The sequence below is a fragment of the Cetorhinus maximus genome, chromosome 1 (assembly GCF_964194155.1).
Source record: "Cetorhinus maximus chromosome 1, sCetMax3.hap1.1, whole genome shotgun sequence".
Lineage (NCBI taxonomy): Eukaryota > Metazoa > Chordata > Chondrichthyes > Lamniformes > Cetorhinidae > Cetorhinus > Cetorhinus maximus.
Window position 1 is genome coordinate 118,101,497 of NC_135879.1, and position 27,936 is coordinate 118,129,432.

At 41.8% G+C, this 27,936-nt stretch overlaps 1 protein-coding gene across 1 annotated transcript in view; it reads left to right on the plus strand.

The window, feature by feature from the left end:
* Positions 1-27,936, plus strand: part of stim2b (stromal interaction molecule 2b) — a 157,243-nt gene that overhangs the window by 22,312 nt on the left and 106,995 nt on the right. Inside the window, exon 3 of the mRNA XM_078546000.1 lies at positions 18,828-18,958. Coding sequence (XP_078402126.1) covers positions 18,828-18,958 — 131 coding nt within the window. The remainder of the gene's footprint in view (positions 1-18,827; positions 18,959-27,936) is intronic.

Here is a 27,936-nt window from a genome sequence, read left to right on the forward strand (position 1 = left end):
TTGATTGGGTAGCACTACCATGAGCATGACTTCTGCCATTATAAAATTGAGTTTGTATCTCAGATTATCACATTTAAGTATAATCAGGGAGATTGTTTGGCTAGCCTACATTAAGTCCTTTTAGCTAACATCTTTTGGGTACATATTACCACAAAAATTTTATTTTATTCCATGAGAGGCATCCATTTAGCACTTTTTTATGAAGCACAGATTTTAAACAGTGTTTAATTGTTAATTGACTTGCTTTTGATAATGCAGAATTTAAAGTATACTTAAAAAGTTAAGAGTTTTAAGTTCTGAACAGTAAAATGTAATTAAAATCCAAAGCTTCACAGTTTGGAATATAGTGTTGTATCTTCAATTTGTTTTTGTCAAGTTCATTTATGTTGTAAAAGAAAAGGGAGACTAGCAAAGGAAGTCTGGATGTGCTTTACTGCCAAGGAAGTACTTTTGAAGCATCATCACTGTTGTAGGAATTATGGCAGTCAATTTGCACGCAACAAGCTCCCTCAAACAGCAATGTGATAATGACCAGATAATCTATTTTTGTGATGTTGACTGAAGGATAAATATTAGTTAGGACACCAGGGTAACTCTCCTGCTGTTCCTCAGAGTAGTACCATGGGATCTTGTATGCTTGCTTGAGAGGGCAGGTTTGGTTTTGGCTTAACATCTCAACTCAAAGACAGCACTTTTGTCTGTGCAGTACTTCCTCAGTGCTTTTTTAGTACTGCACTGGAGTGTCAGCCTTGATTTTTGTGATCAAGTCTTGGAGTAACCCACAACCTTGTGAATCAGAGACGAGTGCTATCAACTGAGCCATGACCGAAACCACCCTACAGTTGCTAGGCTATCCTGCTGATTGTGCCATGTGTGAATGCCTGACCACCTCCTTTGTGTAACCTGGTGAACTCTGATCTAATTGAATGGGAATAATTCATACAAAGATTTCAAGTTTTGCAATATGGATAATATAAACCGCGATTATCTTTGGACTTGAGACTTATTAGCATGGATAGAGGATTGGCTGGCTGGCAGAAAATAGAGAGTATGCATAAATGGGTCTTTTTCAAATTGGCAGGATGTGATGAGTGGAGTCCCACAAGGGTCTGCTGGGGCCTCAACTTCTTACGATTTACATCAATTACTTAGATGAGGGGAGTGAAGGTATGGTAGCTAAATTTGCAGATGACACAAAGATAGATAGGAAAGTATGTTGTGAAGAGGACATGAGGTTGTGGATGGATATAGGTTGAGTGAGTGGGTGAAGATCTGGCAAATGGAGTTTAATGTGGGAAAATGATAAGTTGTTCACTTTGGCAGGAAGAACAAAAATGTGGAGTATTACATAAATGGAGAACGGCTGCATAATTCTGTGGTGCAGAGGGATCTAGGTGTCTGGTACATGAGTCACAAAGTTAGTATGCAGGTACAGCAAGTAATTAAGAAGGCTAATGGAATGCTATCCTTTGTTACGAGAGGGATTGAACAAAAAAGTAAGGATGTTATGCTTCAGTTATACAGGGCATTGGTGAGACTGCACCTTGAATACTGTGTGCAGTTTTGGCCTCCTTATTTGAGGAAGGATGTAAATTCATGGAGGCATTTCAAAGGAGGTTTACTAGATTGATACCTGGAATGAGTGGGTTGTCTTATAAGGAAAGGTTGAACAGACTGGGCTTGTTTCCACTAGAGTTTAGAAGAGTGAGGGATGATTTGATTGAAGTATACAAGATCCTGAACGGCCTTGACAAGGTGGACGTGGAAAGGATGTTTCCTCTTGTGGGTGAGTCCAGAACTAGGGGGCACTGTTTTAAAATTAGGGGTCGCCTTTTTAGGATAGAGATTAGGAGAAATTTTTTTCTGAGGGTTGTGCGGGTTTGGAATTCTCTGCCTCAGAAGGTATTTTTTATGGCAGAGATAGATAGATTCCTGTTAGGCAAGGGAATCAAAGGTTGTCAGGGTTAGATGGGAATGTGAAAATCGAAACACAAGAAGATCAGCCATGATCTTATTGATTGATGGAGCAGGCTCGAGGGGCCGAATGGTCTACTCCTGTTGCTATTTCTTATGTTGTAAAACTTTCCAATGATGGATAAGAATATAAGTGATGTATTAGCAACTAAAGTTTAGAACAATTTTACCACTTGTGTTTCCTTTAAGCGTGTGTATTTATGTATGTATGTGTGAATATATACTATTCACTATCCATTAATAAATTAACAATTTAAAGATAGATTTTGTATTCATTATTGTGCCCGTAATTGATTTAGATCAAGGCATTTCTGAGTGTTAAAACAATTATCAGTGTGATTCTCTGTTGTTGCCATCCTGATACACCTTTTGATTTTTAAATATTATTGCTTGAATCTGCGAGTCTATTTACTGATTAAAAGTAAAAATCAGTTGATATTTAACCTTCAACATATGGAGAGCAAATACATAAAAAATCAGATTTGCAGGAGCGACTGCTCTGATTGAGTATATTAAAAGTTTTGCAACCCTGCTATGATCGAACAGAGGAAGAGAAATTCCTCTTGTATTGTAACTGGGGCCTGACCAAGGTCTTGTACAAGGACAAAATAATATGCTTTACCTCATTGTCAATTGTCCTATAAATGCACCCCAACACCCTGTTTGCTGTACCTAATGATTCATGGCATTGCTCATGAATACTCACATCACTCTTTCTTCACCTTTTAATGCTTTGCCCTATAGAGTGTATGTATGTTGAGCATTCTATCTGCCCATGTACATATCACTGCACTCTTTCAAATTAAACCTCATTTGCCAGTCAAAACCCCCACAGCAAGATCTGCCTGAGGAGGTTGAGCATTACCTGCAGTCTGGACACACGTACAGATTCTGATAACCCCTGCAAATTTACAAATTGTGATCAGTTACATCTGGATCATGAAGAAAAATAGCAAAGAGCAACATCAATCCCTGCAGGGCACACTGGTGACTGGCCTCCAGACAGACATAAATCCATCTATAACTATTTTCTGCCTACGTCATTCCAGCCAGTTCTTAGTCCAGTCCAATATATTACCACTAAGACCAGAGGATTCAATGTTGGAGAAAAGCCTCTTGTGTGATACCTTGTCAGAAACCATTTGGAAGTCTAAGTGACAATGTCTACTGGACTTCCCTCATCAGCCATGTTATTGACTTCTTCAAAAAATATCAAACTTGTAAAATATTACCTTTTTTTGCCCTTTTTTGTTGGATGTCTCTAGTATGCCCCTGTATATCCCTACTGAATTCCTCAAACATCTTCCCTATTACTGATGTCAAACTAACGGACCTATAGTTAGCTGAGACAGTCTTGTTTTCGTTTCTAAAGAGGGGGCAGTATTAGTTTCCTTTCTGTCTCCGGGCACCATCTCAAGGTGCAGTGAGATATTAAAAAGAGGCTTGCACAGCATGCCTCCCAGAGGACCCTTGTGTGGATATTATCTAGCCTAGCTGTTCTATCTATTTTCAGGATCTTAATTCTACCTAAAATCATAAGTCTATCTATACTGTGTAGGACACACTGCTGCCAATGTATCGTAATAGTGGAGTTGTAGATGTTTTAGCAGATGGATTGGGTGCTGATCAAGGGGGGCTGCTGTGTCTTGGATGGTGTCAAGCATCTTGATTGCTTTTGCAGCTGCACCCATCCAGCCAAGTGAGAATGTTCCATTAAACTCCTGGCTTGGGCCTATTTGTGTTGTGGAGAGGCTTTGGGGGTTTAGGAGGTGAGCCATGCACCAAAGAATGCCTTTAACTTACTCTCGTAAGTAGAGTATTTATGTGGTTGGTCAAATTCAATTTCTAGACAGTGGTGACCACTGGTGGTCAGCAGCAGACATTGATAGTGTGGGATTTGGCAATGGCAATGTCATTGAATGGCAAAAGGCGATGGTTAGACTCTCTTGTGTTGGAGATGCTTGTTACCTGACAGTTATGTGACACAAAACACTTATCATTCATCAGCCCAAGACTGAATGTTGTCCAGGCCTTGCTGTATGTGAATATGGGCTGCCTCATTATCTGAGGAATTGAGAAAGGAGCTGAACACAACACAATCATTAGCAAGCATCTCCACCTCTGACCTTCATGGTGGAGGGAAGGTCATCAATGAAACAATGAAAGAAAATTGGGCTTAGGAAATTGGTCTGTGGCTTCCATCAATCACAACCATCTTCCTTTGTGCTGGGTGTGATTCCAACCATGGAGAGTTTTCCCTGTTTGCTATTGCCTCCAATTTTACTAGGGTGCCTTGGTGCTACACTAGGGGTCAAATGCTGCCGTCACTCTTGGTTCACACTTAGAATTTAGCTCTTTTATCCATGTTTGGAGCCAAGTGATCGTGGCGGAACCCAAACTGAATGTGGGTGAGCAGGTTGTTGCTGTGCAAGTGCTGCTTGATAGCACTGTTTACAACAAATTCACTTGCTAATGACCGAGAGTAGAATAATGGGGTGGTAATTCGTCGGATTGAAAGTTCCTGTTTTTTGTGGATAGCACATAGCTGGGCAATCTTCCACATTGCTGGTTAGATGTCAGTGTTATGTTTGTACTGGATCAGCTGGGCTAGAGTTACGGCTAATTTTGGAGAACAGGTCTTTAGCATTGGAGGTAGAGGGCACAGCTGAAGTATTAACTGAGTACTTTGCATCTGTCTTAATTAGCGAAGAAGATGCTGCCAAAGTAGGAATAAAGGAGGAGGTAATAACAATATTGAATTGGAAAAAAAATGGTCAAGAAGAGGAATTTAAAAGTTTGACAGTCCTCAAAGTAGAAAAGCCACCTGGTCCGGATGGGATGAATCCTAGCTTACTATGGAAATTAAGAGTTGAAATTACGGACACTTTGGCCACAATATTTCAATTCTCCTTAGATGTGGGAGTATTGCCCAAGGACAGCAAGATTGCAAACATTACTCTCTCCTTGCCTGGATGAGTGCAGCTCCCACAACTCTCAAGAAGCTGGACACCATCCAAGACAAAGCAGCCCACTTGATTGGTACCCCATCCACAAACATTCACTTCCTCTACCACTGATGCAATGGCAGCTCTGTGTACCATCTACAAGATGCAGCAGGAACTCACCATGCCTCCTTAGACAACACCTTCCAAACCCACGCCCACTACCATCTAGAAGAACAAATGCAACAGACACATGGGAACACCACCACCTGGAAGTTCCCCTCCATGCTACTCACCATCCTGATCTGGAAATATATAACGGTTCCTTCACTGTCGTTGGGTCAAAATCCTGGAACTCCCTCCCTAACAGCACTGTGGGTTTACCTACACGACATGGACTGCAGTGGTTCAAGAAGGCAGCTCATCATCACCTTCTCAAGGGCAATTAGGGATGGGCAATAAATGCTGGTCTTGCCAGTGACGCCCGTGTCTCATGAATGTATAAAAAAACACCCATGTTTAAAAAAGGGGAGAGGGATAAGCCAGGCAGCTACAGGCCAGTCAGCTTAATGTTGGCATAGTGAAAATTTTAGATCCAATAATTCAGGAAAAAAAATTAATTGGCATTTAAAAATATATGGGCCAATAACTGAAAGTTTCCGCGGATTTATTAAAAGCATACCGTGCTTGACTAACTTGAAGGTCTTTGATGAAGTAACAGAAATGGTTGATTGGAATGGTGTGGCTGATGTGCATATGGTGCTAACAAGGTGAAAGCCCATGGGATTAAAGGGACATTGGCAGTTTGGATACAAAATTGGTTAAGGGATAGAAAACGGAGAGTAGTGATAAACGGTTGTTTTCAAACTTAAGGGCAATGCACAATGGTATACACCATAGCTGGACCAGTGCTCTTACTCATATACATTAATGGCTTGGACTTGGGTATTTATAGTTTGCAGGTGACACGAAACTCTTAAATGTAGTAAGCAACGAGGAAGGTAGTTGCAGACATCAGGTCTGTACATTTTACCGATCTATCTAGACAACTGGTAAAATGTGCAGACATGTAGCTGTTGAAAATTATTGCAGAGAAGCGGAAGATTCCTAACATTTTGTTAGGAAGATTAATGGATGCAATATAAACTCACTTATATAATTTTTAAGGGAGTACAGGAGCAGAGAGACATTGGGGGTGTGCACAAATCTTTGAATGTGGCAGGGCAAGTTGAGAAGTCTTTTTTTTTAAATATACGGGGTCCTTGGCTTTATTAATAGGGACAGAGGGTACATAAGTTATGTTAAACCTACATAAAACGTTGTTTGGGCCTTAATGGGGAGTATTGTATTTGATTCTGGGCACCAGAAGGACATCAAGACTTAAAAGAAGGTGCAGAAGAAATTTCTTGGGATGGTACCCGAGATAATGGAGTTCAGTTATGTGGAGGTACTGGAGAAGTTGTGGTTTTAGAGCAGCGAAGGTTATGTACGATTTGATATAGGTGTTTAAAATCATGAACAGTTTTGATAGTTTCTCCTTATTTACTCTGTTTCCGGTGGCAATGGGCTTGGTACCCAGCGGATGCACATTTAAGATGATTGGCAAAAGAACCAGAGGCGACGGAGGAAATATTTTTTTACACAGTGAAATGTTGCAATCCGGAATGCATTGTCTGAAAGGGTGGTGGAAACAGATTCAGTAGTAATTTTCAAAATGTCATTGGATAAATACTTGAATGTGTATGGAGAAAGAGCAGGGGAGCATGACTAAGACGATATTTCTGCCAAAGAGGTGGGACAGACATGATGGGCTGAATGGTCTCCTCTGTACTAATCATCCTATGATTATAATAGACTAGGAGAAGGGATTTACTGAAAAAAGGAACCTCATTAACTGGATTATGTTATATGGGTTAGTTTGTTGCAGGAATACTTAATCTACTTTTTAATACGTAATTGGAATTTCAGAATTTCATTTAGAAAGTTCTGCACAAGAAAATGTGTACAGACAGACATTTTTGTAATGTTGAGAAGGCTTTTAGTACTCAAAAGATTAGTGACATTTTTCCCAAGCACCTCCAACCAATTTATTTTGAACATAATTAAAATTCACACTTGTACTGCCCTTTCAGAAAACATCTGAACTCAACAGCTCTTTGTATAGCACAGTTTCTGAACTAGATAAAGTTGTGCGTGTGCATATGTGTATATATAGCCCAGATTTTGCGGCAGTAATTTTGACAAAACTTGCAGCGTTTGCCATCGTAACGCCTCTGAAACTTAAGTGTGACTTCTGGAGTCTATGTAGGCCCAGTTATAAAAATCTAGAAGTTGCTGTCAGTGATTTTGATTCCCCTATAGGTTGCACTGTTGAAGTTCCTGCAGACAGCAATCAGTTCGAAATACTGGACCTTGAAAACATTACACCTTGTTGAATGAGATGTACAGGTAACTGGGTTTTTGAAGGTGTACTAAGCTGGTATTTACTACTGAAAATCTCTGGCCCTGAGAAACTAATTTTAGATTTGTGGAATATCACATTTCTCCAATATGACATTTTAAAAAAAGTTTTAAAAATCCACACAATGTTTTTTAAAAGTTCATTTATTATATTTCAGCTTTTACCTGAATGATTGAGACATACATGGGATTTATTTTGCTCTCAATAAAATAAAAGTGAAGGATGATTGGTGCATTTTACTTCTTAATTTATTATCTGTGACAACTTTACCATTGATTAGCTGTTTGCCTTGCTTGCTGAGATCACTAGGTGTTTGGGGGAAGCTTTTTTAGGGGTCAGAGGTATGCACCGTCATTTTGCTGCTGATGGTGAAATCCGGGCCATGCTTTTAATTATGTTTCAGAGTTTTGCAGAAGACAAAATGAAAAGGACTGGGTGTTGTGGTGTTTTGTACATTTAAATATCAGCTGTTGAGACCTTGTCCAGGAAACGTCTAGTAGCTGCTGCTCCTGCCTACGTGCATTCACTGGGGTGTGACAGAAACAGTTTACTTTCCCATAAATGGGAGTTTCATATTTACATCCAGCAAGATAATAACAGCCAGAGGATGACCGACTCAAACCAACTCAAAAATTTCATAGCCCTGGATTTTATTTCAACTGTGACTTCCACAGGGTTAAAAATCATTGCAAAACGGATTTTGCTAGTTTTGTTCTCTTTCCTACAAAGTACTTGTGTAGAGCATGAGCAATCTGTAATTGTGCCCTAAATTGGGATTCTCACTGAAAAACTATTATTAAAACTGCATTCGAGAAGTTCAGCTTCCTCTTTTGTGCACAAGACTGCTTACCTATAAAGGAGACTGTTCCAGCATCTCTCGTACTCCCAGATAGAATACCTGCCCAAACCCTCCCTTAACTATTCACACACTCTGTGTCTAATATAGCTCTTATATTTCTTTGATTTCTCTCATTATGCCTCCTTTTCTGATATTGGTTCTCTGACCAAATCATCTCTCTTCTAAGCACTTTTGAAAGATTTTCTGTTTACTTTCCATTGGTTGTGATTTTGCCTTCCTCTCTCCTTGTTCATTTTTAAAATGTAGTTTACCTGTAATATCTTAGAGTTCTGTTGATGAATCCATATCCTGAAGTGTCATGTTGTTCTCTTTACAGATGCTGTTCATTGTATTCAGCATTTTCTGTTTTTGTTTTACATTTCTAACATGTGCAGTAATTTGCTTTTTATTCACAAAGAAAAGCTTGTTGTCTTAGCCGCTCTGCCTCTTGTCTCTAACTTCCACTTGCTTTTTTTCCCCTCTCAACTACTAGCTCCCCTAACTCTTTCTGTATCACTTCTATTGCTGTAAAAATTCTTCTTATGAAATTTCCTTTCCTTCTCCTTGGCTCTACATAGATGGTCCCACGTTATTATCACATGGTAGGTTCTCCATCACTGTAATGCTGTTGTGCTGCAGCATGGAGTAAAAGCTCAGCTCATGCTAGAAAGGAGTGGAGATTGGAGGGTGATTCACTCTGGAATGCAAAAGGAAGTGCAAACAATAACTAACTTGCAAAAAGAAATACTCAACAATAACAACATTTTAATTATTTTCAATAAGCAAATATTTAGTAATTATGAAGAATGCAGCAAATGCCTCCTTTGACTTACACACTGCGCTACGACTAATATAGACAAAATTCCCAGATTGTGGCAGTGCAGAGCTTGATGAAGGTCGGAGTGCTTGAGAAGCACTTGTTCTGCTGAATTCTACTTCTATGCTGTCACTTGTGTGAAGTATCAAAGCCATGGAACTTTCCAGAATAAGTTAAGAGACGGAAGGATAGAAAGAAATTTAGATCTACTGAAATTGCCGGTATTGTAGTAGAATTGTTAGTTGCTGACAAATTTGATTGTCATATCTGACTGAGGTTGTATCATGCTGCTTAACGAGCCCTAATTATTGATTTTGTAATGTACGCCTGGAATTGCCTGTGGAATGAAATATTTGAAGTTTCACATGCAGTCTAGTCCTCTTATCCAATTATTCAAATCCTCTTGAGCATTAGATTCCCATTTTGCTGTTTATGTTGGTTAATTCAAATCATTGAATAATTCAAATTTATCAGTACAAAAACACAACTTTGACTGTCAAGGATAAACAGTTCTAGTGTGTTAATGTGTTTCCTTTGGGCATTGATCAGTGAAGTGTTGTGCACTTTGGGGATTTAATTAACCGGAAGCAATAGCAATGGTTCGTGTGATGTGAAAGGCACAGTAAGTGTTAGTAACTGAAGAAGCAGAGTTGCTTAAAGACTGATGAAACTTGCTGGTATTATTCTCAGTAGAGTGCTGCAGTAGAATATGAAACAAATAGACAATAGTTTGCTGCATGGATATGCCACACTTGTTTTACACAGAGCATGGTTCTAAGGTTCTGATTTATTAAATGTAATTTTAAGCAGTACCTTCAAAATTTTAAGTTATTGCCACCTCTCTTAGTTTAACTGGATTGTGAAGGTTTATTTTAGATACATGAATAATTTGATTTAAGAACATAAGAAATAGGAGTATGCTTCTTAAGCATGCTCCACCATTTAATATGACCATGACTGATTAGCTGCCAATGGCTGATCAGTTGCCTCAACCCCACTTTCCTACTACTACTTCCATCTGGCACGTGTAGTGTTAATCCCCGTCAACATCAAAGTTTCATAGCAGAAGTAGAAGTGGATCTTAAAATTATGCATTTAAATATCAAATACACAGCTAATAACATAGGAACAGGAGTAGACCATTTGGCCTCTCGAGCCTACTCTGCCATTCAATAAGATCATCGCTGATCTGCTTGTGTTTCAAATTCCACATTCCCATCTACCCCCGGTAACCTTCGATTCTTGTTAGGCAAGGGAATCTATCTACCTCTGTCTTAAAAATATTCAATGACTCAGCCTCCGCTGCCTTCTGAGGCAGAGAGTTCCAAGGTCGCACAACCCTCAGAAAAAAAATTCTCCTTATCTCTGTCCTAAAAGGGCAACCCCTAATTTTAAAACAGTGCCCCTTAGTTCTTGACTCACTCACAAGAGGAAACATCCTTTCTACGTCCACCTTGTCAAGGCTGTTCATAACTGTTATGAGGACACAAAACGTCAACTTTGCTCTTCTCCGCCGATGCTGCCAGACCTGCTGAGTTTTTCCAGGTATTTCTGTTTTTGTTTTGGATTTCCAGCATCTGCAGTTTTTTGTTTTTAGGATCTTGTATACTTCAATCAAATCATCCCTCACTCTTACAAACTCCAGTGAAACAAGCGCAGTCTGTCCAACCTTTCCTCATAAAACAGCCCACTCATTCTAGGTATCGATTTAGAAAACCTCCTCTGAACCGCCTCCAATGCATTTATATCCTTCCTTAAATAAGGAGACCAAAACTGCGTGCACAGTATTCGAGATGTGGCCTCACCAATGCCCTGTGTAACTGAAGAATAACATCCGTACTTTTATGTTCGATTCCTCTCCTGATAAAGGATAGCATTCCATTAGCTGCCTTAATTACTTGCTGTACCTGCATGCTAACTTTTTGTGACTCATGTACTAAAACACCCAAGATCCCTCTGCACCTCAGAATTATGCAGCCGTTCTCCATTTAAGTAATACCCTGCTTTTTTTGTTCTTCCTGCCAAAGTGAACTTCACATTTTCCCACATTAAACTCCATTTGCCAGATCTTTGCCCACTTACTCAGCCTATCTATATCTGTCTGCAACCTCTTCATGTCCAATATTATGCTATCCAGTGCTTAAAATACATATTTTTATGATGACTAAGAATTGGACGATAATCTGTTAGAATGCTGACCCATTACCTCTGAGACCTGTGTTTGGATCTACCAATTTTATAGTTGGAAGGATGTAAGTGAAATTAATTTTTGTAGCCTGTACCAGATAGCTCTGGTTCAATATATCAAAAAGATTTTAATAATGGTAATATGTTTCTCAAAAAATCTACAACAGTTGCTGGTGTGGTAAATGAAAACTTCATGCTGCTTTATAGGTATTCCCCACTTAAAGTGTGTTTTGATGGTGCTTTTTCATTTTAGTGTGGTTAGTAAACTAGGGAAGGTCCCTGTTTAGCGCTGCCTCCATTTTTCCTTTAGCACAGTTACTACCCATGTTCAGTCTTTTTTTAACAAGACAAACTATCACTTCCCACTTCTGACCCTCCCCCATATCGCTTCCCTTCTGCTTGTTGCTCCCCTCTCCTGAACGCTGGCTGCTTCCCATTCGCTGCCTGGCTTGCTATTCCTCTTCCAGGCCCTTGCTGTGAACATGGACTCGGGAGAGGGGCGGCGAGAGAGTCATGGGAGGGAAATGAGTGGGAGGGTTGGGGTGGAAAGCGGTGAGCCGGAGCTAAGTAGAAAGAATTAGTAAGTTAGAGGGTTTAGGTTCAAGGCAATCAATAGGATTTTAATGTAAAAATTACATTACAGCAACGTAGCACAGCTGTATTACATGTTTTCTTATGGGAAAGTGGTTTTCATTTAACATGTTTTGGTTTAGCAACACACTTTTTTTAGTAACGCATTAGGAGTACTAAATGAGGGATTGCTGTGTTTTGATTACATTGTTAAGGAATTGTAGCGAGAACTATACCATGCTATCGATAATCTGTCTGTTTGATACAGACACACCTGAGAAGAAAAAATATTCTTTTCTCTAAATTGCTCATCTTGACAATGAACATTCACCTCCCTACCCTACTCCAATAGGCCAGACAGTACTGCAACTGTAGCCAGGCAAGCGGGAGGACCTCCAAAGCCTGTCTGGAGCACTAGCCCCCTGCCCTGGGCTGTTGCTGAGAGGCCACCTCCTGGCAGCTCTACTGTTTCCTGACACTGCCAGGTACCTGGAGGCTGACTGGAAATTTCGAGTTGGCCTCAGACAATAGGTCTTAATAAGCTTTTAAAAGTGGCTCATGGCTGGCATGGTACAGGAGAACCGGCAGGATCGGCTGGCAGTGTGGAATTTGATGCTCATCCACCTCTGGACTTGCCCCCATTGGGACTTAAACATCCCGTTCTTGGTGATTGACATTGGATTCCCTCACATAGAGTACCTTCTGTGCTTGACAAGTTGTATTCAGCATGTTCCATCAGTTGAGGAAGGGTAGTAAGTGGAAATCTACTTTCCTTCCCCATGTCTGGCCTGATGCAATGAGACTAGATGGGGCTCTGAGTCAATGTTGAGGTCTTCCAGGGCCACTTCCCAGTTTATACCACTGTGCCACCGCCTCTGGTGGGACTATCTTGTCGGTGCAAAAGGACATACCGAATGCCGCCGGGGGTGGGGGTGGTGAAGGGAAGATGTGTTTGGTGGTGGCATCATGTTGAAGTTGGCGGAAATGGCGGAGGATGATCCTTTGAATGCGGAGGCTGGTGGGGTGATAAGTGAGGACAAGGGGGACCCTATCATGGTTCTGGGAGGGAGGAGAAGGCGTGAGGGCGGATGCGCGGGAGATGGGCCGGACACGGTTGAGGGCCCTGTCAACTACCGTGGGTGGAAAACCTCGGTTAAGGAAGAAGGAGGACATGTCAGAGGAACTGTTTTTGAAAATGGCATCATCAGAACAGATGTGACGGAGGCGAAGGAACTGAGAGAATGGGATGGAGTCCTTACAGGAAGCGGGGTGTGAGGAGCTGTAGTCGAGGTAGCTGTGAGAGTCGGTAGGCTTGTAATGGATATTGGTGGACAGTCTATCACCAGAAATTGAGACAAAGAGGTCAAGGAAGGGAAGGGAAGTGTCAGAGATGGACCATGTGAAAATGATGGAGGGGTGGAGATTGGAAGCAAAATTAATAAATTTTTCCAGGTCCAGACGAGAGCATGAAGCAGCACCGAAGTAATCATTGGTATACCGGAGAAAGAGTTGTAGGAGGGGGCCGGAGTAGGACTGGAACAATGAATGTTCCACATACCCCATAAAGAGACAGGCATAGCTGGGGCCCGTGCGGGTACCCATAGTCACACCTTTTATTTGGAGGAAGTGAGAAGAGTTTAAGGAGAAATTGTTCAGTGTGAGAACAAGTTCAGCCAGACGGAGGAGAGTAGTGGTGGATGGGGATTGTTCAGGCCTCTGTTCGAGGAAGAAGCGGAGAGCCCTCAGGCCATCCCAGTGGAGGATGGAGGTGTAGAGGGATTGGACGTCCATGGTGAAGAGGAGGCGGTTGGGGCCAGGGAACTGGAAATTGTTGATATGACGTAAGGTGTCAGAGGAATCACAGATGTAGGTGGGAAGAGACTGGACAAGGGGAGAGAGAAGGGAGTCAAGATAACGAGAAATGAGTTCCGTGGGGCAGGAACAGGCTGACACGATCGGTCTGCCGGGACAGTCCTGTTTGTGGATTTTGGGTAGGAGGTAGAAGCGGGCCGTCCGAGGTTTGGCGACTGTCAGGTTGGAAGCTGTGGAAGGAAGATCTCCAGAGGAGATGAAGTCAGTGACAGTCCTGGAAACAATGGCTTGATGTTCAGTGGTGGGGTCATGGTCCAGGGAGAAGTAGGAGGAAGTGTCTGCGAGTTGATGTTCAGCCTCCGCGAGGTAGAGGCCAGTGCGCCAGACAACAACAGCAACACCCTTGTCAGCGGGTTTGATGACAATGTTGGGGTTGGACCTGAGAGAATGGTGTATACACTCTAGGAATTCCCCCTCTGCGGTATTCTTACTAATTTGATTTGCCCAATCTATATGCAGATTAAAGTCATCCATAATTATAGATGTCCCTTTACTGCATGTGTCTCTAATTTCTTGTTTAATGCCATTCCCAATATCACCACTACAATTTGGGGGTCTATATACAACCCCAACTAATGTTTTTTGCCCCTTAGTGTTTCTCAGCTCCACCCATACAGATTCCACATCGTTGGAGCTAATATCTTTCCTCACTATTGTGTGAATTTCCTCTTTAACGAGCAATGCAACTCCACAGCCTTTTCCTTTGTGTCTGTTCTTCCTAAGTACTGAATACCCATGGATGTTCAGTTCCCATCCCTGGTCACCCTGCAGCCATGTCTCCGTAATCCCGACTATATCATAACTGTTTACATCTATTTGCGCAGTTAATTCTTCCACTTTATTGCGAATGCTCCTCACGTTAAGGCACAAAGCCTTTAGGCTTGTCTTTTGAACATTACTTGTCCTGTTCCCACTATTTTTCACTGAGGCCCTGTTTGATTCTTGCCCTTGATTTCTCTGCCTATCACTTCTCTTATTCCCCTTTCTGTCTTTTGCTCTTGTCCTTGATTCCCCCTCCTCTGACTTCCATTGTTTAAAAAGGGACCAAAGGAAATGCCAAACAATTATAGGCCAGTTAGTCTTACATCGGTGGTGAGCAAATTAGTAGAATCAATCTTGAGATAGGATTAACTGTCATGTGGAAAGGCATGGACTAGTCATGGATGGTCAGCATGGATTTGTTCGAGGAAGGTCTTGCCTCACAAATTTGATTGAATTCTTTGAGGAAGTGACAAGAAGGGTTGATGAAGGTAGTGCAGTGGATGTTGTGTACATGGATTTTAGCAAGGCATTTGACAAGGTCCCACATGGCAGATTGGTCAGGAATGTAAAAGCCCATGGGATTCAGGGTAATGTGGCAAACTGGATAAAAGGTTGGCTTTGTAACAGGAAACAAAGGGTAATGGTCGATGGATGCCCTTTTGAATGGAAAGTTGTCTCAAGTGGTGTTCCACAGGGCTCGGTGTTGGGACCCTTGCTGTTTGTGTTATATATTAACGATTTGGACGTGAACGTGGGAGGCACGATTGGGAAATTTGCAGATGACAAAAAGATTGGCCGAGTAGTGGATAGCCATAATCTCCAAAACGATATAGATGGGTTGGTGGAGTGGGCGGTAAAGTGGCAGATGGATTTTAACATAGAGAAGTGTGAGGTCATACATTTAGGGAGGTGAAACAGTTATAGGGATTATAAAATAAATGGGAATATACTAAGAGGGGTAGATGAAGTGAGAGATCTTGGCATACAAGTACACAGGTCCCTGAAGGCAGCAGTTCAAGTAGACAAGGTTGTAAAGAAGGCACGTGGAATGCTCTCCTTCATTGGCAGAGGTATAGCATATAAAAGTAAGGATATAATGTTGGAATTGTATAAAACACTGGTGAGGCCACAACTGGAGTATTGTGTGCAGTTCTGGTTGCCACATTACAGGAAGGACGTAATAGCTCTGGAGAGAGTGCAGAGGAGATTTACAAGAATGTTGCCAGGGTTAGAAAAGTGTAGCTATGAGGAGAGATTGGATAGGTTGGGGTTATTCTCCTTAGAATGAAGAAGGCTGAGAGGTGACTTGATTGAGGTGTACAAAATTATGAGGGGAATAGATAGAGTGGACAGGATAAAATTGTTTCCCTTGATGAGAATTCTAGAACCAGGGGACATAGATTCAAGATAAGTGGCAGAAGGTGTAGGGGGGACATGAGGAAGAACTTTTTTACGCAGAGGGTAGTGGAATTCGCTGCCCAAGTTGGTGGTGGAGGCAGAAACTTTAAACTCTTTTAAAAAGTACCTGGATCTGCACCTTAAGTGCTGTAAGCTGCAGGGCTATGGGCCGGCTGCAGGAAGGTGGGATTAGAAAGGGCACCTGGGTGTCCTTGGGCTGGCATGGACAAGATGGGCCGAATGGCCTCCTGTGCTGTAGCCTTTTCTATGTGGTTCTATGGTTCCCATTCCCCTGCCATTTTAGTTTAAACCCTCCCCAGCCACTCTAGCAAATATTCTCCCCAGGACATTAGTCCCGGTCATGCCCAGGTGTAACCCGTTCAGTTTGTACTGGTCCCAATGTCCCAGGAATCTGAAACCCTCCCCCGCACACCATCTCTTCAGCCACGTATTCATCCAATATATCCTGCTATTTATATCCTAACTAGCACGTGGCACTGGCAGTAATCCTGAGATCACTACCTTTGAGGTCCTACTTTTCAACGTACTTCCTAACTCCGTATATTCTGCTTTTAGGACCTCATCCCTTTTTTTTACCTAATTCGTTTGTACCAATGTGTACCATGACCGCTGGCAGTTCACCCTCCCCCTTCAGAATGTCCTGTAGCCACTCTGAGACATCCTTGACCCTTGCACCAGGGAGGCAACATACCATCCTGGAGTCTCGTTTGCGGTCACAGAAACACCTATCTATTCCCCTTACAATTGAATCCCCTATAACTATTGTATTCCCACACTTTTTACTCCTCCCTTGTGCAGCAGAGCCAACCATGGTGCAACGAATTTGGCTGTTGCTGCTTTCCCCTGAGAGACCATTCTCCCCAACAGTATCCAAAGCGGTATATCTGTTTTGCAGGGGAATAGCCACAGGAGATCCCTGCACTTCCTGCCTAGTCCTCTTGCTCTGCGTGATGGTCACCCATTCCCTTCCTGCCTGTGGACTATTACCCTGCTGTGTGACGTGCTATCCACTCTAAACGTGCTATCCACGATACTCTCCGCCTTGTGGATGCTCCAGTGTCCCTGGCCGCCGCTCCAGCTCTGAAACACGGGCTTGCAGGAGCTGCAGCTGGAGGCAGTTCCTGCACACATGCTGGCCCCAGGCACTGGAAATGTTCCCGGCTTCCCACATAGAGCAGGAGGAGCACACTATGGCTTTGAGCTCTCCTGCCATGACTTACCCCTTTAAATTAAATTAAACGTTTTGGAAGATACTTCATATCAAATAATATCAATTACTCTAGGGCCCTTCTTCCCTGCTCCTCGTTGTTACAGAATATAGCCCTTACAAACGATGAACCACAAAATAAGACCTTAAAAGCTATAAGCGATAAACATAGTAAATACTAATCCAACCGTACTCACGGTACTCCAAAGGATCACCTTGTCCCCATCTCACTGAACTCTCTTAGTCCCAAACTCCAACTTAAGCACTCTACTGCAGCCCAAAGCAGCACTCCCAATTTTTGTTACAAGTTCCCAGAATTTGGTGAGGAGGACTTTGCAGTATCTAGCTTTTATCATACCCGTACCTGATGCCTTTGGCCATGCTGAGTAGTTTATCAGGTTTTATTCTTGTCCTTTGGTGCAGTGTTGTGGTACAACTGAGTAGCTTGCCTGTTTGTTTCAGGGTGGAGTTAAGAATCAGCCACACTGTGGTTGATGAATGTGTACGTGGCGGCTTTTTCCATTCTGAAGATCTGTGTTTATTATTATGGTGGCTGCCTATGTCACCATGTCAAGCATCAGTTGAACTTCCTTCCATGTGCTGTAAGAGAACGGTGTAATTGCAACGTGACAAGTTTGTATAGGCAGTTAATTATAAATGTGGACATAAATATTTATCATGGAAATTTAATAAGAAAACGAATTACTTTAAAATATGAACTGAATTATATGTATAAGTCCTGACTTTCTCCCTCTCACCCACTTCCCCCAACTCCCAACTGAAGAGTACATTTAGCCTTGATTCCTTGTGCACAGCACTGTGGGAAATGGATTAATATTTACATACTGTTTATTATGTACATATACTGCATTCATATATACATGCAATCATATACCATATTACTACACAGCTGTGAAATGCTGTTTCACACTGCTACTATGCAGCAGCAACACGACTGGTAGTCGCCACTAACAGGATGCTGCTGTCAAGCCAAAAATATGTTCTGCCTGTCACACAAATGAGTAATGTGGTATATGAATTTCAATGCCAGTGTATGCTAGGTATGTAGGCCGTACATCCTAAAGACTGGCGGATCATATCAAAGAGCATGTCCCAGCCGCTGTTTGCAATGGGCAAGGTACAGAGCGCATCCAACCAGCATGTGCTTGCAAAACTCAAAACACAGAATCACATCTAATGTTGGACACTGCGATTGGACATTTGCTAAATAATCCTCAGTGTGGTAAGAATTATGCTGACAACTAATTTAAGATTGTCAGTCAGGCTCGTAGTGTGTACTGGAAGTTACATATGTTAATACACAGGGCCCTGTACTTTGCAGACAGAAAGAACAAGTACACACACTGCCTATTTCCAGTAAACAAATTAAGTGACACCCATTCGCTGACTTGTTGCTCAGGGCAATGCCTTGACCAATCAGAGTCAAGTTGCCTGGATTAAATTTCAAACAATGATTGGCAGTTAACTGTCAGTCACCATCACTGGGGCATCACCTATGGCAGCGCCTCTACCAATCAGAGTCCACTTACCAACCAATCAGCAATCTCTTCACATACACATAAACCCTTGTATTGGTATTCTCAGTGTCCTGATGAGTGCAAGATGAAAAGCTTCAGCATGTCTCTTTTTTTCAGCAATACTCAAGTTCTGTACTACCAAACGATGTTAGTATATACATACATTAATATATACATACTGTTTAAATCTGTACCCCTTATTTTAAGATCATGTTCTTACCTCTAACCTTTTACTTTTAGATAATTGCACTACATTAAACCCAGCATGCCTGAATGAAGATGATCGACACTGTCTAGAGGCTATTCGAATGATACACAAACAGATGGATGATGACAATGATGGGGATGTTGATGTTGAGGAGAGTCATGAGGTAAACCAAAATTTTAACAGGAAATTGTCTAAAACCATCATTGCTGAGTTTTGCAACTTATATTTCACGTCCCACTTGTAAATTTTTAACTTCCTTTTGAATGAGCATGCAGAATTGAACTTAGGCTGTTAGTCCGTCAGGCCTGATTTCACCTTGCAACATTTTGGTTAATTTGTGAACATTTAGTCCTCAAAAAACTTATTTCTTGATTACTTTGAGGATAATTGCAATGCCTAGTGTGGTGCAGAGTCATACATATTTAGAAAGGTTCGAGGCACTGTGCTGAGTTAGCTAATTTCAGCCATGGACATAGTAAAACTCTACAATTGACCTCAGTGTCCCCAGGAAAGGGAGGAGAGAAATCCACAAGATGTCCTGTTGCTGTTCATTGTCCAATGAATCCATATGTAGGTGTTCAGTAAAGAGCTTGAGTTTGACATTGATGTTCCCTCAGGTGTCCAGTGGCTGATTATTTTTTAAATTTTATTTGTCACATATCAGGAAGTATCACAAACCGAGCAAAGCAAATTACTGAGGCAATTTTGGTCAAACTTTTTTCAGTGATTGTGTTGGTTCTGAAGCCACTTTTGTATTTAGGCAAAAAAATACATTGTAGCGTGATAAACACACAAAGAAGTCACTAAATTTAGCCATGAACCTACTGATATTATCTTAGAAACCACAGTGACTTTTCTCCAGGGTGCATTTCCTGGGCCTGGTGATAAAGTTCTACCAGTAGTGTTTAACTGGCCTTTCCTGCTAGTATTTCTCAGACTCTTGAGTATAATTCACTTTGCAGCCTGTGACATTGTTATATTTATACCTGATTAAAAAAGTACAAGCTTGGCAAAACCTATTTCCTGCTGAAATAAATAAATAAATGTGCATATATATATATATATATATATATATATATATATATCTCTCTAATATTCACTCACCTGATGTTTGTTTATTAAATACCAGGAGATTTCAGATGTAAATAAAGTCAAACTATATTGCAGGAAAATTGACTGGCAGACACTATTTAGCTTTCTAACATCTTAATTGGGTGTATTTTGGGACATTTTTCATAGTAACCATAATGGAGGTTGTTTTTAACTGGGTGTGTGAATGCATTGACTAAACTATGTTTTAAGTCAATCTTTACTAGAAGGAGAACTTTAAAAGTCATGAACTCCTATTTATTTAGTTTAATAGAGATCTTATTTCCTGTTGTCCATAGCCTCTACTTCACTTGCCCCCAGTTACCAGCTCCATGCTTCTTATGGCTTTTCAGCCTGGACCCGTCCAGTTCCACTCCAGATTCTGGCTCTAGCCCAGAATTACTGAAGAGTAATTTTCATGTGTGGAATTATAAGTCAGACATTGCACTGCAATAAATACATGTTAAACTGCACCCTACCAAATCTCCTGTTGTGTTACACACAAAGGGTGTTAAGACCAAGTATGGTATTCAAGTCAAGCAGAGTTGGGGTATGGGTAATGGGACCAGATGAGGAAGTTGGGGACAGAATGCAATAGAGAGAAGGATCAGTGGGGGCAGGGCAGATGGGAAGGAGGATGAAGCCAACGGATAAAGGTAAGAGTGGAAGTGAGGTAAGGGAAGAACAGAATGTCACAGGACCCTGATTGTCATAAAGAAACTAGACTCAGCTATTTCAACTTGACTATCGCCTTGTTTCTACCATATGAAGGGAATGAAAATCTCCCCAATGTCCAGGAGAAAAAGGAGAAAGTATCAGGTGGGAGGCAAAGTGTGCATGAGCCATGCAGAGAGAAAGCAACAGAAAATATGCAATTGCCACACATGGTATTGAACGTATCAAGAAAGAGATGGTGTTGCACATGGCGAGAAAGACAGAAACTACGTGAGAGGCGCATACAAAGAGAAAAAATAGAGACAAAGAAAGATTAACAGAAAAGGAGAGTGTGAGAAAGGAGTCTGAGACAAATCCCAGAGGAAGGAGAATGTGAGGAAAGTCTGAGTCTGAGACAACCCCCAGAGATACAGATATGATCATGAAATGTGTGAAACAAAGAAAGAGACAGAGAATGAGATGCACAGAATGAGGGACACAAAGTAGGATTTATGGAATAATAATGCTCCTGTCCCATTAAAACTGCAAATCCTCCAGACCAGTGTGACTAAAAAATCTGATGCTGAGGAACATTTCCATTTGGCTTATATGTCACATGCTACAGGTAAATTACTGACCAAAAGAGAAAGGGAGATGCGATGGTTATACTTTTTACACAGAAGAACTTTTTGTCCTATTCTTTCTTGTGTCAGCTGGGAGTGCATTTATCTGCCGTTCTTACCCTCTTGCTGTCATCATTAGTTGCACTGTATTTGACCTGTCTCGAGACAGAACTTTTGGCTTAAAAAATGTTTTAAGTTTAATTTTTCTTAGTGGAGCTTAATGTTCTATTGAATACAAATATCAACAGCCATGAATGATACATTTGACCCCATCAATGTCATTTCAACATTTGTTCATTTGAAACCCTTAGGAGCTGCCAAAAAGACACATATGTGATGCCCTCTTTCCAAACTACTGAACTGTTTTGAAACTTTTCTTGTGGGAATGGGTTAAGTTCTGATAAAATAGGCCACTAATGCATCTGTGCTTACTGATTGCAGCAATGGGCGGAGGTTGAAAGGGATATCAGTATGTAGGTACACAGTAATATTGTCAAGACTACCAACAGAGAGAAACTTGGATCAGTTGCATTCTCCATAGGCAGCCATTTCCTTTGGCTCTATACACTAATGTTAACTGATCCTTAAATCTTGAGGCCTTTTTCAATATGATAATTTACTAAATTAAAACATCTTTGAATTCCAATTTATATCTGTGTTCACATTTTCATTAAATTTGCAATCAACAGAAGTTTATCCCCTTAGCGGAAAAAAATCAACACAAACTTTTTTTTTCAAATTTTCTTCCGTCCTCTTCCGAAGGCTGAGACCCTTGAGGGGGTTTGGCTTCACATATGCGAGCAGCCCTTTGCTACCCGAATACCCATAGAAAATGAGTGTTAAAAGGCTTTTAACCACAGATGGCTTTGCAGCTGATTTCCGTGTTGTTCTCACCTGATTGATCTTCCGCAGTGTCAGTGTATGACAATGAACAGCAATCCAGACCAGGATGCATGACTGTTTTTCTTCTTTTCTATAGTTTTAGGGCTCTGAACTCCGTTGTAAGACCCCATTTGCTGTCCATGCTGAAATTATAAATGACTCAGCATGAATTGCAAATCAAACCTGAGCCCTCCTTGGTCTGTGTGGTCAACTTCATTCAGTCTGTGCTGTGTGACTGGTGGCTTGAAGATGCACAAGAATGGTGCAGGGTGACTTCAGTTGTCAGTATTTCTCATCCTGCTTTGATACCTCCCTCTAAAGCTAAAATAATACTGGGCACTTGTGTGGACATGAATCCAATGCACAATGATTCTGTGCACTGGTGAACTCTATCCTGTTGTGGCATCAGATTGTTTCATCACTCTAATGTGTATCTTTAGTATTTTACTATTGTTCTGCTACAAGACTATGAAGTAACATTTTGAACTTTCCTAGTCCTTTACATTTGCAAGATGATGTTTTATTATCTTGCTGGAAACTTTTAAATATATTTGAGAATGCAAGTATGGTAGTATTCTTAAAATTGCACCCTGTTAAGCAGCTACTGAATAAGTTGGTTAGTGAAATGTAAAACTGGTTAGAGATCTAGAAGGGTAGAGTTGGTTAAAAACAGGTACTCACTGTGCTCTCAATTACCTCCAAATTGGAACTTCAAATATTTGAATGTGGCAAATTTGATTTTACCCCCTCCAATATATCTTTGTGTTTGTTTAATCTTAAACTTAAACATCCACCACATTTCCTGTGTAACAAAGCTTTCTATTGGTAGGGCTTCTTCTGCTTAGTCTTTCTGACTTTCATAGTGTTGTGTGACGTTGGCTTAAATTCCATGGGAAATGCCACAATTTGACATGAGTAATTTCAAAGGTCTTAAACACTTCAAGTATTATGGTGCTGGTTTCTTCAGCAGTAAACACCATTTAAAGATGTTTTGTGGGCTGTGTGCACATTGGTTGTGTACTTTATGCATTGAGTGGTTGGTTACCATGTAAATGACAGAGGCACATGCAAGTTTGATGTATAAAGATAATAAAGTAAGTGTCAATAACATCTGTTGAAAATCAAGATAGCACTTTAACCAAAACACACTCGGTTCATAGCATGGAAGGCTTTACAATGGAGGAATTACAAGTTAAAATTGTGAAGCACCTTGGGACTTTTTAATTGTATTTATATAGGACCTTTAATATAAGTTGTTGTTGATAAATGTGCCTTCTGGGGCATTTCTGCTCTGATTAATGCAGTGAAAGCCTGCAGCGTTATAGTCACAGCTGTCATTAACCTAGCTATAGACAGCAATGCTCAAACCTGGGCATGTCAGAGGTGACCTGGCTTTGCTTCATCTGCTTCACAAGAGAGATTGTTAATGAGCTGCGCCATCTGTTCTAGGCTAAACTGCAGCTAACTTAGGGAAGACAGATACACTTCTTCCTATAGCTGTAAAAGTTGTGTTGCCTATGGAACATGAAATTCAGATTTCTTTTGTGTCCATTCCAGTGAACATTTTGATTGCTGTCCTGCACTTGATCCCTTCCATCTCCCTTTTATTTTTGCTGTGAGTCTCTCTTGGGCCATCATTTTGTGTCCTCCACGTCATCTATCCTTGCCTTCTCTCATTTCTCCCTTCTTGGGTACTTTGCCCCCAGCCTCTACCCTAACTCATCATCAGAATGTAGGAGGAAATGAGAGATTTTCAGGCTGGCTGGCAGTAACGAACTGGGTACTGCAGGGATTAGTACTTGAAACACATTTCCCTCCAGAACAAGGCCCTTTCCATCCACAACCTTATTGTGGGTAATTTGCATTGAAACTGGCTCACAGATGAAGACAACTGTTTGCCTGGCTGAACTTCCCTCCATCTGCCCAATACAAACTTCCCTGGTAACAACAGCAACCTTTTCAGCAATCACACCTTGGTATCTCCTCCTACTCGTCTTGCACCTTCACCTTCTTTGAACTCCTCACCATATTCCAGTGTCCTGAACCCTCCTTTTAAAAAGAACTCTGGCCACTCTCCCTTCGCTCCATCCGAGTTTCTCAGAGATACCCTCCCTCCATTTCCCCTTCAACCACATACACTGAGCTGTTCCTCATTTTTGGTCATTTTAATCTCCCTCCCAGCTCTTCTTGCCCCCTCCCTTCTGAATCCACCTCACTTCTGTCCTTTCTAAATCTGCCCCTCCGTATATAAACTGTCCCCCTCGTATTCATGGCCACCCCCAATCCCATTATCTCACAAGGCTTTTCTACTCCCAACCATGCCACCTTTGATCTCATTTCTGTCTCCATTACACCCTGTTTTCTTGTGCATCTTTGGGGGTTTGTGGGGGTGGGAGTGTAGAAAGACTCTTCAATTGCTAAAAAAGGTACTTACAAACTCCCAACTGCCTAGCCTTTAGCCCTGCATTTGTGATGCTATCTCTTTAGCTGTTGCTTGGCTCAACCACAACCTCATTTCCATGTTTCATGCCATTATCTCTAGATAAGTCTTCACTCTGTCTGGTAATTTTCTTTGGCATGGCTCTGATTCTTGTTCCTTCTTGTCCAAGTAGTGTAGACTTGAACGTTTCTGGTGCAAAGCTGGCTTAGCTATCCAGTGCCAAGTTTCGTTAGATTCCAAGATCCACTGGGCCTTGCCTCTCCTTTGCAAAAACTGCCCATTATGCTAGGATCATCTTGGAGAACGGAAACAAACTTCAGTAGCTTTACTGCATTATCAAAACCGCCTCTGAAACCCCCTCTACTACCCCCTCCACTGTAAAACAGCTGAGGAGCTCATGGCTTTCTTTATTATAAAGATGGAGAGTAACTGGCCAGGTTACTTTTCCATTGCCCACCCTCTACTTCCTTAACTCGGTTCTACAAACTGCTGGCTAATCAGCTTCCCTTCCTGGCCTTCATGCTGGCTGACGTTAAGTTTTTAAGTTTCTCCTCTCATCATTAGCTCTTCCTCAATAATAAACAAAATTTTTGGTCCTTCTTCTATAGGCTTATTTCCAGCTTCCCTTTCCTCTCAAGTTTTTGGATATGTTGTGGCTTCCCAGATTAGTATCCATCTCTCCTGTAACTCTGAATCCTTCCAATCGGATTTCTACCCTTACTACAGCACAAAGTGCCAATAACCAAAATCACAAATAACACTCTCTATGACCACATTCCTCTTTGTTGCCCTCCTTAACCTCTCTGCAGCTTTATCGTGCTTGACCGCCCCTCCTTCCTCCAATGCCCTATCTGTTTGGTTCCATTTGTCCACAGGTCACAATCAGATATGTACCTCTAATAATGGGTCCTCTTTCTATCCCACACTTGCATCTCAGAAGACCCCCAAGGGGACATGCCAAACTTCTGTTTGTTGACATGCTGTTTTTTGGTGATATCATCCACAGACACTTGGTCTGCACATGTGTACTGACAGTGCCTGGCTCTATCTTTTTGCCACCTCTCCTTGTCTTTCCGCTACTGCAGCGTTGGATGCTGCACACTTTCCAGCAGTTAAACATTGGGAAGATCAAAACGGTCGTCTTTGGCCCTTACCCCTGGACTCCACCACCAGTCCAGTCTTAAACTTAATGAGATAATTGGCAACCTGGACACCCAAAGCAATTTCCTCATCATAACAATTGCCATTTCTATCTCTGTAGAATCACCCTGTTTTTTCTCAGCTCTTCTGCTGAAATTCTGCCCTTACCACCTCGAGGCCCAACTGTTGAGTGCTCTCCTGACTGATATCCCATCGCCCACTTTCCATAAACTTCAGCTCATTCAAAGCTCTGCTGCCCATAATCAAGTTTCACTCACCCATCCTAATGGTTCCTTCTACCCTCCCAGTCTCTTATGCAAATCTCATCCTTGTGCTTAAATCCCTTCCTGACTTTCACCCCATGCCCACCCCCTCTAATTTATTTGGTGCTGCAGCCTCTCAAACCCTCCATTTCTCTGATTCCAGCATCCTTCCTTCACCTCACCATTAACGCTTTGAGTTTTCAGACCAAAATTGCACCCCTAAACCTCTCTGCCTATCCATTTCCCTCTTCATTATTACCCCTTCTTAAAACCCACCACTTTGATCAAGCTTCCTTCTATTTCCTCCTTTGGATTAGTGGCCATTTTATTTCCTTACACAAATAAAAACGAAAAATGCTGGAAATACACAGCACGTTGGCAGCACCTAGCATGACAGTTCAATGACCTTTTGTAGGAGCAGGATAAAGTTAGAGATGTAACTGGTTTTAAGCAAGCGCAGAGGCTCAAAGAACAAAAGGGAAGATCTGAGATTGGGTGAAAGGCAGCAAGGATTAAATGACAAAAGGGATGATGTTGCAAGGCAAAGGGAGGTGGTAATGGAACAAGGAAAGAAACAAAACACCCCTTAGCCCTGTGTGAAGTGTCTTGGAATGTTGTTGGTGCTGCTGCCACCACAACAGCATTGCGCTTTTATTCCACTTGATGTTTTTAACCCACTGCCAGATCAACCAATGTGCAATCCATAGATGTACTGACATAGATGCTGCTGTTCTTTTTATCAGAGAAACTTGTTCATCACACATCCTGTGGAAAAGAGGCACAAATTTTCAACAAGTGGCAGTGTTGCCATGAACCAAGGGATCATAGATGACATCCCTGCTGCCTTTGTAACTCGTCACATCAACCCCACTGTCTACATGATCCAAAGGTTCATCCATACATTAGTATCTGATTGTAGAAATGTGCTAATGCAAATCCGTTTCTGTTTTCCAAGAAGCACCCGAATGTCTTTTATTATCAGACAGTTAGTAGTGCCCACCTTATTTTGGAGGCTCACTTACATTGGGTGATTTATAGAACAGGGAAATCTTCAATCATGGGTCTCAGTCACTGAGAATCCTTAAAGCAGCAGCAGAACATAAACACAATGAGGGACATGATCAGCCAGAATTAGTGGGAGAGGGTGGAGGTATTAGTGGCTTTCGTGGGCTTAAAAGTGGATAGTTCCCAGGCCCAGATGAGATGAATCCCAGGCTGCTGTGGGAGGCAAGGGAGGAGATTTCAGGGCCCTGACATTCATTTTCAAATCCTTTCTGGCCATGGGAGAGATGCCAAAGGAGTGGAGGACAGCTAATGTGGTACCATTAATGTGCCACACTATAGGAAGGATGTTGTTGCACTGGAGAGGGTGCAGAGGAGATTCACCAGGATGTTGCCTGGGCTGGAGTGTTTCAGCTATGAAGAGAGACTAGATAGGCTGGGGTTGTTTTCCTTAGGGCAGAGAAGGCTGAGGGGGGACCTGATTGAGGTGTACAAAATTGAGGGGCATAGATAGGGTAGATAGGAAGAAACTTTTCCCCTTAGTAGAGGGGCCAATAACCAGGGGACATAGATTTAAGGTAAGGGACAGAAGGTTTAGAGGGGATTTGAAATTTTTTTTCACCCAGAGGGTGGTGGGAACCTGGAACTCACTGCCTGAAAGGGTGGTAGAGGCAGGAGCCCTCACAACATTTAAGAAGCATTCAGATGAGCACTTGAAACGCCATAGCATACAAGGCTATGGGCCAAGTGCTGGAAAATGGAATTGGAGCAGATAGGGACTTAATGACTGGCACAAACATGATGGGCTGAAGGCCCCCTTTCCGTGCTGTAAAACTCTGACTCTACACCAGTGGTGAGCAAAGACTCTGCCATTTGAACTGTTCAGATAGGGTGCTTCTCTATATTCAGCAAAGTTGTCCAAAGCAATGATTGTCTGGTATTGTTGCTCTCTTATACAAAAAGGAGCCTTCGCCCACAATGTAGCTTTTGCAGAAGAGGGTGATGAAGAAGAAATGGGGAATCTGAGTTACAGCCTTGAAGATTGTTG